This window comes from Triturus cristatus, chromosome 6 (assembly GCF_964204655.1).
Source record: "Triturus cristatus chromosome 6, aTriCri1.1, whole genome shotgun sequence".
Lineage (NCBI taxonomy): Eukaryota > Metazoa > Chordata > Amphibia > Caudata > Salamandridae > Triturus > Triturus cristatus.
Window position 1 is genome coordinate 1,083,688,256 of NC_140589.1, and position 12,166 is coordinate 1,083,700,421.

General features: G+C 45.1%; 1 protein-coding gene across 5 annotated transcripts in view; it reads left to right on the forward strand.

The window, feature by feature from the left end:
• Window positions 1-11,294, forward strand: part of PHF10 (PHD finger protein 10) — a 963,279-nt gene extending 951,985 nt beyond the window's left edge. For all 5 annotated transcript variants that reach the window (XM_085611960.1, XM_085611958.1, XM_085611959.1 and 2 more), the window contains exon 12: window positions 11,077-11,294. In XM_085611960.1, the coding sequence (XP_085468086.1) occupies window positions 11,077-11,159 (83 nt within the window). In that variant the 3' untranslated portion in view covers window positions 11,160-11,294. The remainder of the gene's footprint in view (window positions 1-11,076) is intronic.
• Window positions 11,295-12,166: the final 872 nt, after the last annotated feature.

Genomic DNA, 12,166 nt, shown 5'->3' on the forward strand with positions numbered 1-12,166 from the left:
CCCAGCTGACTGAAGAAATCTCCCTTGGGATAAAGGAGTTATCCCCCTGCTTGGCAGGCACCTAAAAGACTACAAGATACCCGGTTGGAACTTCGTTGCTCTCACGACCTTCGACGCCTTCCAGCAACCTCGAGGTGGGTCTCCAGTGCATCCCAGCGTCCTGTGAGTGTGCCCAGCAAGTCTGAGCACCCTGGACCACGTGGGTGTCGAGATCCCCGCATACCCCGAGACACCGGCCACCTCTTGTCCAGCACACGACCCCGACCAGTGGGGAAGTTGTGCTTTGGCCCATTCTTGAGCCAACCTTCAAGCAGCATTTGTGCCGACTCTCAGCTCCCTGGCCCGCTCCGGTGGCCCGTGGGAGCCCTTTTACGCACTCCATTTTGCTGCCTTCCGCGGTCCCTTGTCTCTCGACTTGTGGGCCCTGACGGAGGACAATCTTCTTTTCTAAGAGTTCCCCTGGTTGCTCCAGGCCTGCTCTACGCTCCCTGCAAAGGAGAGCACCCTCAGACCACGTGGGTCTGCACCAGCAGCTGCTTTGTTCATCTTGCGTGGGTTGCGGTTGCCAATGCTTAGTGGATCCATTCGGGACACTAACACCGCAGCGACCCTCAGCCGACGTGGGACAGTCGCCCTCCAGAAGCTGGCCTTCCTTGAAGCCTCCCGGAGCCCGTGACTGCAGAGCCCAGCTGTGCCTTCCGCACCCGACACCCACGAGCTCCTTCCTGTGAGCTCCCTGGTCACTGTGCTGTGACCCAGACTCTGTCCCCTCTGCTTTCAGGTTCATCTTTGTCTTTTCTTCAACTTTAATCTTCACGACTTCATCGACACTTCCAGCTAGCAGCAGTTTGGACTCCTTTTCCATAGAAAATCAGCCCGCGACCCGACACCAGAATCGACCTATGCACCCGGTTTCCCTGGGGCAGGTAACAGTGGTACTTCGGTACTTCCGTGGTGGTGGGCTCTCCAAAGCCTTAAGTCTCAAGCCTTAACTTTGTACTGTTGTTAGAAGTGTCCTTAAACCTTGATTACTCAACCGCGACATTCTCCATAGGCTAACATTGCGATCCCGATAGCAACTTCTCGCACTGCACACGCCTCCCGTGGGTCCCCTTCCTCTTAACTGTGGGTGGATTCTTAAGGGGCCAGCGATCCTGAATGCCCTAGGCATTGCCTGTAGAATTGTCGTGGTTCTTATACCACTATTTTAGTATATGGTTTGGTCCCCCCCCTGGGGCCCATTGATTTCTGTGCTATTTATTGTGTTTATAAATGCTTGTTTAAAGTGTAACTTAGCCACTAGCCACATAAAGTGACTGTGGGATTCTGTCTAGAATAAATACATATATTTTATATATATACCTGTGTGGGCTACTCTTTCATTTGGTTATTCAAGAGGTTATTATGGTAAAACAATAAGCTTAACACTCCTTCAAGACTTAGCCTGAAGGCTGCTCTCCACAGCTACCACTAGGATAGCTTTCTTTAAAGGTTGTCTTAAACCTATCATCAATAGGAGTCGAATTGGACTGGTGCAAGGTGTCCCTATAACTAGGAACAGCATATGCCAGGCCAACTTCTCACATGTACAAACTAAACTTAAAATCATCTTGCATGGCTAATTTGTCTCCTGGTATGCCTTGATGTCCAACTCCCTCGCAGCTCAGAAGAATGCCTTTCCATGCCGCTTTTAATAAAGGGGCTTTAAAATGGGTACATTCCTCAGTCCTATGCTTCGCAGGGACGCAGGGTTGTCGTGCAGCAACAGTCCTTCTTAATTAAATTCCCCGTAGCTTCTCTAACCACTGATTGATTTAATATGGAAGTGTTTGCTGTATTACACTGTATTAACATTTTATTTTACTTGTGAAGTTGCATTTTGGCCTTAGTATATCTTTAAAAACACTGTTTATGTTAATTATTTATTAATTCGGTCATTTAGATCAACATAATATCTTAATTATATATAAGGTAGCAACAGTGATTACAACACTTTTTCTTATAACTTTGCAACATGCTGCACAACTGCCACACTACTCTACAACGTAGCTTAAATACATTGGCAAAGCCATTAGCTCTGCCTAAATACTTATAAAGTTCCAAAGACAAGACCTATTGTCTATGCCAATGCTTGTTGTGTACAGCACTTAGAATTGGTAGTATGTGCCATATGAAGAACTTTATAAAACTATTTTGTTATTGGGTAACAACTTCCTTGTCTGTGGTTGATGAGGTCCCTAGTCTTTTCCTTGTGTCAGTAATGGAGTTCTACTGTCCATTATGCAGCCATGGGATGCTGAGCCAATGCTATATGCCTGTGCTCCCCCAGCAGGTTCTTTGGGGCAAGTCTCTGATCGAAATTACATACTCCAAGGAAGTGGGGTAGGACATCTACTGTTATTGCTAGTATCTTCTGCCACCTTTCTTTGGTGATATGCTGCTACCGTAGCTTTCAATTTCTTTTGGTTTGGGTGCACTAATACAATTGTTGCTTCTCTCCAAAGCTCCTCCCTTTTGGGGATGCAAGGGGCTAGTTCATTTTTTTCATTTGTAGAGAAGGAAAGGGGCCTAAGCATACCAATCAATTTAGGATATTCAAGTTTGTAACTCTGTTATTGGTACTTCTAGTGCACCCTTTCACCTCATTATCTACCAGCGTACCCCTCTCTCGTCTAAGTGGGCTCTGCTTTCTCTAGTTGGAGATTGGGCCTTGTGGATCTAGGGTTGTACCACTGGCTGGTGCCTAGTGTGGCTGGCATGCACCTGCACTAGGCCCAGGCCCTTGCAGTGGTCCATGTGTGCAGTAAGTGAGTGGCCCCAATCTCTAGACAAAGAGACATTATGCTCCCTTCCACTGGCTCTCATTTCCCACACAAAAAGAACAACTTGTGCCTCAGCTGGGAAAACAACTTACTTTCATAACCCTGCTTCTGTCTTCTAGGCAGCCTCTGAGGATTGTTTAGGTCTGGGGTGCAGTTTAAGTCCAAAACGGGACGAGTATAACAAAGTGTTATTCTCTAGTTTGTCTCCTCTTACCTCTCCTCCATGCATGGCTTTGTCCCTGCCTCAGGTTTCTGTACCAGCCTAAAAAAACCTGAGAAGGGCAACTAGATACAGCGGAATCGAATGGGCTGATTAATCAATGAAGGATGTAGGTGTGAAATTTCATCAGCACATCTTCTTTAGGATGTGTACCATCATAAGGAGGTACTATTAAATGGTGTGTGAAGCTGTGGGTTAAAATAAAAATTCATTGTTTACTCATCACCATATACACCATCAAGCATATGGTATATACCGATATAGCGAGCAACTCTTTTCTAGCTCTACAACAATTCACTTTAGTTATAACTTAAACATATATTAGCACCACTTACAAACCAACATTAAAAATGTCAGCTGAGTAAAAGCATAGTAAGGTGAATAATGACTGTAATTGTCACATAATTATTTTTGGAAATTTTAATAATGTTTGAGAAAGTTATGTTTGAGGCATGTGTGGCTGTAGATACACATGCTGTGCATAATCCTGCCATCTAGTGTTAGGCTCGGATGTGTGCAAGTTGTTTTTCTTTAACAAGAAGTCTTTCAAGTCATAAGGTATTGTGACTCCTCCTCTTGCTGGTAATGCGCATGGTCATCGACTCCATTGTTCGTTTTCTTCCACTGTCTGTTTTGGACGTGTACTCCTGTGCTCCGATTCAACATCGTTGTGGTGCACTCTTGTCGGTTTACACAGTTCCTATCTCCATCTGTAATGTCATTGATCGCGTTCCAATTCCTCTTCCATTCCATTCGCTTACTTCTGAATCAATCGGGTGGTTTTCCATTACCCTCGTGCCACGTGGGCTTTGGCCCTTCCGGACCTTCTTCGTTACTTAGACGTATCTCCCCCACCATATTCACACCGTGACGGAACAAACTCCTTACTGCTTCTGTCCTCAGTGTCACACAAAATACCCTCAGGCTGATCTTTATCAGGTCTGCAATCAGAGGCTCTCCCCCAAGCAAAGCAAGGCTGATTGCGACGCTTGTTGCTCCTTCTGTTAGAAGAAAATTATTTACAGTCATTGGACTTGATGACTCAAAATGTCACAGAGGAGTGGAGACGACACTGGACCTTTTCAGCACCGAGGATATTGAGGGGAAACACCATATGCAAGTGCCAGACGAAGGGACCTTCTCCACCAATGACTGCTCCGGCTCCAAACTGGAAATCCAAGATCTTCCACCTGCGCAGCCGTCCATAAGTACTGTACTCTTACCTCAACACCGACCCCAAGCAGAGCAACTCTTCTCAAAGTGTCAAACAGTTACTCTGGAGCACCAGAGACAGACTGGTGGGCCACCACTGCTTTCAGGCCGTGGTCAACACCGAGTTACAACTTTGGACGTATTGCTCAGCCCTGGCCCAGCACCTAAGAAAGCATTGAGGCCAACTACTTTGGAACAGGCCGCTCCCGTTCGGCATTGAAACAGAAACCGCTGTCGGAGCCGAGACCATTGGTGTCTGAACCCAGACCATTGGTGCCCACTAGGAAGTTAGGCTAAGGATCGGAAACTGTTGAATTGATTATTAAAAAACTACAAGACGAGATCAACACCCGCCAGAAATACCTAATGATCCATCCACATACAAGCTGGATAGTTACCCGCCCTCCTGGATCTGCGGCCAACCACCTAAATGGCCACAGTCCTTTGAAGAAGCCTTGGACATGTCACCTCCATCAAAGCAGCAGAGGAGAATGGACAAGGCAACAAGTCCTTTGCATTTCACTATTCCACCCCATTTACCCTCACCTCCTGTTTCTCCAGCTGACCCTATATCATACACACCTCAAGGACTCTGCCCCCCCAGACCCCTTTCAGATATAGGGGGGGGGGGGGGTTAACTCTAGTGTGATTCTACGTAGGCATGCACAACTCTGTCTCCGGTTTCAAACCGGCAATCCAGCAAAACCTACTTAATTTGCCTTTTGATGGGGAACATCTTTTTGGCCACAGGTAGATACTTTATTATAAACAATTCAAAAGGACAATGATACAGCGAAAGCAATGAGTGCCCTTAAAACCCCTTCCCATCGCAGGTCTTTTGTCCACTCATCCTAATGTGAAGGTCCCAAGACCACTTCCCCTGATATCTCCACATCATACCAACAACCACAAGCCCAAAACACCTCTCTTCTTAGGGCTATTTTCGAGGCTTCTACAGAGGGAACAATTCAAAAGGCAGGGGTAAAGGCAGATCCCCCAAAGGACCTGCCACCACCAGTAAGCCCTGATTTACCTCTCATTCCCCGTGATTATATAACACCAGTCGGGGGTCGTCTCCAAGGGTTAGTGTCCGCTTGACGGAACATCACCTCCGACCAGTGAGTGTTGGATATCATCCAGCATGGTTATTATCTGGAGCTCACTTCCACTCCTCCCAACATTCCGCCAAGCACAAGCTCTCCCCACAACACCAGAGATTACTTGGGTAAGAGATCCAAGCAGTCCTCCAGAAAGGAGCCCTAGAACTCGCCCCTCTCTATCAAGAGTACAGGAGTTTACTTGCTATACTTCCTTATCCCCAAAATGGATGGGTCCCTCAGACCAATTTTAGAACTTAGGCCTCTAAACTAATACATTCTTTCAGAGCATTTTCACATGGTCGCTCTTTAGGATGTTATCCCGCTACTACAACATGGCGGCTTCATGGCCGCACTCTACATCAAGGACGCCTGGTTCCACATTTAATTTCTTCCGGCACATTGCCGGTACTTCAGATGTGTAGTAAGCGGATAGCATTACCAATTCAAATACGGAACCCAGAGTCTTCACAAAGTGCCTCGCGGTGGTGGCCGCTCACCTCTACAGACAGGGCATCCACGTCTTTCCCTATCTGGATGATTGGCTCATCAAGAGTGCCACTCATCTAAAATGTTACCAACACATTCAGGTCACCATCAACCTACTTCGCAAACTATCAACGTTTTAAATTCCCATTTCCAATTCCTTAAGATCCAACCTTATCATGGATCTTCAATACTCAATTCAGAGAGACCTATCCTACCCAAATGCTGCAGGGATACAATCCTTTCAGGCACTCATTCCTCTTTTTCAACCAAATCAGCAAGTTAGTCAGGACAGTTATGTGCCTCTTCGGCATATTGACCACATGCATCGCTATAGAACCTAGTGCCAGGTTACACATGCATCCATTACAGGAGTGCTTGGCGCACCAATGGCCTCAAGCGGAGGATTAATAGGGAGATCTAGTGTTGGTCGGCTGTCTAACTTGCCACTCTCTGCAGTGGTGGAACACCAACAACTTGTTAAAAGGACAGCCATTCCTGGACCCAGTTTCCCAAAGAATCATAACAAATGCCTCCCTTATGGGACGGGGAGCGCATTCACATAATTTAACTGTCCAAGGTCCGTGGAATCCCAGTCAGCAACTTCTCCACATAAATCATCTAGAGCTACTAGCTGTGCACCTTTTGCCGAAAGCTTTCCTTACTCACCTAATTGGCAAGGTAGTCATCATCAAGACGAACAACATGACTGCCATGTATTACCTTCAGAAACAAGGGGGGCACCAGATTCCCTCAACTTTCTCACTTAGACGAGAACATTTGGAAATGGGCTTTCCATCACAGGATCCACCTCTTAGTGGAATAGTTGCCAGGAATAGACAATGACTTTGCCGTCCCCCTAAGCAGGATGCAGCAAAAAGTGCACAAGTGATCACTCCCCACACAATTTCTCCACCACTGCTTTCAGCATTGGGGACCACAAAAGATAGACCTCTTCACCACAGCAGAAAATTCCAAATGCCCAAACTTTGCCTCCATGTTTCCACATCCAAAGTCCAAGGGCAATGCACTATGGATGAGTTGGTGAGGGATGTGTGCTTACGCTTTTCCTCCTCTACCTCTACTTCAGTTTGTGATTCGTAAACTTCGGCAGACATCGCTCACCCTCATCCTTGTGGCTCCCACTTGGGCATGCCATCCATGGTTCACCACCCTCCTCGAACTCTCAGTAGTCCCAAACAAGACACTCCCCAACAGGCATGACCACATGCAGAACCATGGAGAAATCGGGCACCTGGATCCCAGGTTTCTCAGCCTTGCAATTTGGCTCTTGAGGTCCTAGAATTTGGATAACTTACTCGCCCACCAGAATGCATGGGCATTCTCAGAGAGGCGCACAGGCCTACTACTTGTGCTTGTTATGCTGCTAAATGGAAGAGATTTGTTCATTATTGTCATTCCAAACATATTGATCCTTTAGTGGCTAAAGTGCAAGACATTGTCTGCTACCTCTTTCACTTACAAACTTCTGATTTAGCTTTCACATCCATAAGAATACACCTCGCAGCTGTAGCTGCTTACCTTCGGTACAGGCAACAGGTTACCCTATTGTGAATTTTTCATTAAAGCCTTCATGGAAGGTCTTAAGAGTCATTCTTCCCCAGGTCCCTCCAGCCTGACATGCAATCTTAACATTGTAGTGAGAAGATAACATTAATGGGCCTAACATTCGAACCCCTCCACTCCAGCCCCCTCCAGTTTCTATCCTGGAAGTTAACATTTCTGGTCACCATCACTTCCCGTAGACATGTCAGTGAGCTTCAGGCATTAAGATTGGAAGAATCCTTCTTCTAAACATAGAGTTGGGTTGTACCCCGCACCAAACCTAAGTTTCTCCAAATGTGGTTTCACCTCACTGAATCGATTGAACTGCCTGTATTTTTCCCTCCACCTGATTCAGTTGCAGAACTGGCTGTCCATACATTAGATGTTAAACAAGCCCTTGTGTATTATATTGACAGAACTAAATCTTTTAGAGAAACAAAACAGTTTTTTGTTGCTTTCTCCAAACCCCATAGTGGGAAAGCCATTTCTAATTTAGGCACTGCTAGATATGCTGTGCTAAAGCAAAAAGCACCTTTATTATCCCTCCCAGAGCTTATTCCACTAGGAAAAAAGAAGCATCCATGGCCTTTCTTGGGAATATTTCTATTGCTGATATTAGTAAAACAGCCACATGGTCCACACCACATACTTTTACAAAACATTATTGTGTGGCTGTACTGGCTCGCCAACATGCCAATGTTGGTGAAGCAGTTCTAAGTACACTTTTCCAAACCAATCCAACACCCACAGGCTAGCCACCACTGTTTTGGGAGTGCTTTACAGTCTATGCATAGCATATGTATCTACAGCCACACATGCCTTGAATGGAAAATGTTACTTACCCAGTAAGCATCTGTTTGTGAAATGTCGTGCTGTAGATTCTCATGCACCCACCTTCCTCCCCGGGCGTCGATGTAAGATGCAGTCAACTAAATCTATCTTGCTTTTCTTTTTGCATGGCCATATCTCTATACTATGCTTCACTTCACATTTTATCCTCACCCGCCATGCGGGAAAACAATCTAACAGTGAAGTTGATAACCATGCCCATTACCAGCAAGAGGAGAAGTGACAATACCTTGTGACTTGGAAGACTTTCTTAGAAGAAAAACAACTTGAACACATCCAAGCCAATCACTTGATGGCACAATTATGCAAAGCATGTGAATCTACAGCACTACATGCCATGAAGAGATGCTGTCTGGGTAAGTAACATTTTCCTTCTAAAGTGATCTGTCATGAAGCATGAAAAGAGCAGCTGTTATTTTAATGGTATATTTGGCATATGTTTTTGGAGAACTTTTCATCCAAGTAATTGTATTTAACCTAAAGATAGCTTCATGGATTATTTCCCAGTCCCTCTGCAGGATGGTGGTAATTCACAAAAGTGATCTAAGCCAAGAGTGCAGGCGTTATTACACTGATAACCTTCTGTTTAGGGTAGACGCAGATGCCCCCCTCATGATAGACGAGATTGGAGAGCCAATCCAAGGTCTCCATGCAGGCAGAATGCCGGACCCAGATGGCCTCCCCTTTAAATAACTATAGCAAATATTGGGACATCGTGCTCCCCATCTTCTCAACTTATACAGAGAGCGAGTGAACAAGGTTGCATTTCCACCCAATCTGTACCTGGCCACCAAGGTGCTACTCCCAATGGCTGACGGCCCTGTGGATTACTGCACAGCCTATTGTCCCATATCATTGATTAACACTAATATAAAATATTTTCCCAAAGGTTTCGGAAGTCGACTGCAAAGAGTCATTGATGCTCTTGTTCACCCTGACCAGTATGGCTTCATGCCCAATTGTAGTACCTTACACTGTATACAACAGATGCACACCACTATAGCCTGAGATCGGGCTCTCTCGGATTCCGCAGCGCTCTTGCTGGTGGACTTCAAGAAGGCCTTTGAAAGGATCAACTGGGGATACTTGGATCAAGTCCTTTGAAGTATGGGCTTTGGGCCCAGATGTCGGGGTTATGTCTTGCACCTATATCGTGAAACCACAGTTCAGGTCCTCATACATGGGGAGTTGTCAATCACATTTCTGATCCGAAGGGGCACAAGGTAGCGATGCCCATTGTCTACCTTCCTTTTTGCCATCAAGTTATTAGCCAAGTTAGTACGATGCAAAGTGTGTGGTTGGAATGGGGGGGGGAGGGCACTCACTAGAGGACAAGTTTGCGCTATTCGTAGATTACATACTCCTTTTTGTCTCCAGTCCTCAGGAGTAGGGGTCTAGAATCCTTAAAGCTGTATGGAGTGGCCTCCGGATTTAGAGTTAATTTGAGTAAATCTCTCCTGGTTCCCCTGATGGGAGATCAGGCTACTGTCACATGGCGATAAGGTATCCCTGTTCGGTGTCCAAGTTTCAAATACCTGGGGGTAGACATATTGATAATATCAGAGCTCATCCGTAATCTTAACCTCAACCCCCTCCTGAGTAAGACACAAAGGGACCTTCATAGCTGGTCTAAACTTCTGCTGAATGTCATGGGTAGAGTGCCCTAGTCAATATGATGGTCCTTTCGTGCTTCCTGTATGTGATGCAGTATTTCCCACTCCCTATTCCACATGGGTGATGTACTGTTGTGTCAGCATTAATTTGTGCCTTCCTCTGGGGGTTATCCCCCATGTATCGCGTATGACAAATGCCGGCTGTTGGTTTACGATGGGGGTTTGTGGGTCAGCAGATGATAAACTGTACTGCTGGGCCTCCAAACTCCTAGTAATCTATGATAGGTTGAATGGTGGCTAGATAATCTCATTGCTGTGTTATATGGCTAGCCCATCCCATAACCTAGAGATCACAAGGATCGTGATCCTAATTTGGCAGGCTGCTAATAGACTCACGGAGTGGGTGCCTTTGAAGACTCGGACTGTCAAGAGGCCTGTATGGCTTCCCAGGAAATTGCTATATCGGCACGACTTCGAATGATTTAGCTACACTATCTACACTAACCAATTTCACGCCACGGTGGCTCACAGGAGCAAGATTTCGCACTGACCACACATGCACCCACTGCTTGCACCCCAAGGCAGTCTTCTTTCAAATTGAGTGGCAATGCCCGAGAATTGCTAAATACTAGAAGCAGATCTCCTATACCCTAATGCAAATTTTAGAGTGGCCGATTGAATTTTCACCTAAGATGGCCCTCCTGGGCCTCTTGGATGATGTGGTGGAACCATGCGCTGGTTAAGATGGCCATGATCGTGGCGAAACGTGACATCACATGCAAAATGGGCTTCCCCGGATCCACCAACCCTGACTGAGTGGAAATGGGTGACGGGCGATGGACTAGTGTGCTAAATAAGAGACGTACATTTATGCAGCCAAAGGGTGTCCAAAGAAATACCACAAAATATTGGGGAGGTGGTGGGGATACTTTGGACTGTTGACTTAGTCATGCCATGAATGTAGAGAGGAGGTGGATCTGGTCAAACAGGCCTGCCCGGCGGGATGAGGAAGGGACTCAATGGTATTTTATTGCATTGTGTTTAATGTGTATACTTGCATTAAAAACAATAAAATTTGACTATTAAGAAAACCTTTGCTTAAAAAAAATACAAAACAAATTCCACTTACTGTAGACACAAGCATTATTTACCGTTGCTTACTCAATTTTTCAGTGTGCTGTTTTAACATATTTATTTTGTTTTTACTTTAGGCCGCTGGATTTGTGATTGCTGTCAAAATGGTCCACCGACCCCCAAAAAAGGCAGAAAACCAAAAAACAGCAAAGAAGGATGACAGGATATTTTTAACAATCATGCAAGCTTTACAATGGTGCTAAAAGACCAATCAGTTTCTGTACGTGGTGCAACATGATAACTATAACACTTTTTCACATTTCTACAGCAAATAAAAATATTGAATTCCACGTAACTCACATGTATGGTTATCTTATTCAATAACTAATTACAATTCGGTTTTTAACTTTTTTCAATAAAATGCATGCGATATTCTCAAATATACGATCGTTCTCGCCCTTGAACTGCATGTAAGGTTTCATTCATTTCTTTGAATAAACTTCATTCACTGCAATTCATCTCAGTCACGCCAAAACGTATAAACCCGTTCCACTGATTAATAATCCTCCATGTAAAAAATTATCATAGTTGACTATTGCCCTCTATTTTGCAAATGGTTGCTGTTCTAAGTGTTTTTGCTTTACTTTCTAATCCATGGTTAATAGGTAGAGATGTAAAGATCACTTTTGTAGTCAGTTGCCACTGCCAAAATGTCTCAATCTGTACAATCTTGAATTGCTCTTCTCAATAGACTTTCATTGTCCTTAGATTTTTCAATACTTAGGGATCAACAGCTTGTGGACATTTTGCATAAAAGACCCAGTGTCTTCTGATAAGTACTCCTTTGCTTTCACATGCCCCCTTGACTTCTCCTGAGTCCGTAGGCCACAGGGAGATTCCTAAGGGTTTAAAGTTGAGTAGCCTCAAAGTCTGCAACATGTGAGAACTCTACAGAGTGATTGCTTTTCTTCATTGCCACATACAAAAGTGCTCTTATGGCCTAAATCTACAGATCCTTAGGAACTTATCAGAATGAGTAGTATTGAGGTTATAATGAAATGTTAGTATGCCTCGGAGTTTTTTTTATGTGCCTTTGGCCTACGCTGGTCATCAAACCCCATTTGTGGTCTCGCCATTGTTTCCACTAGGACTCGGGGTTCCTTTCCAAACGTGATTTCTAATACATTAGTTGGGAGCCTTGTGGTTGCCCACTCTTCTTTGTGTGTG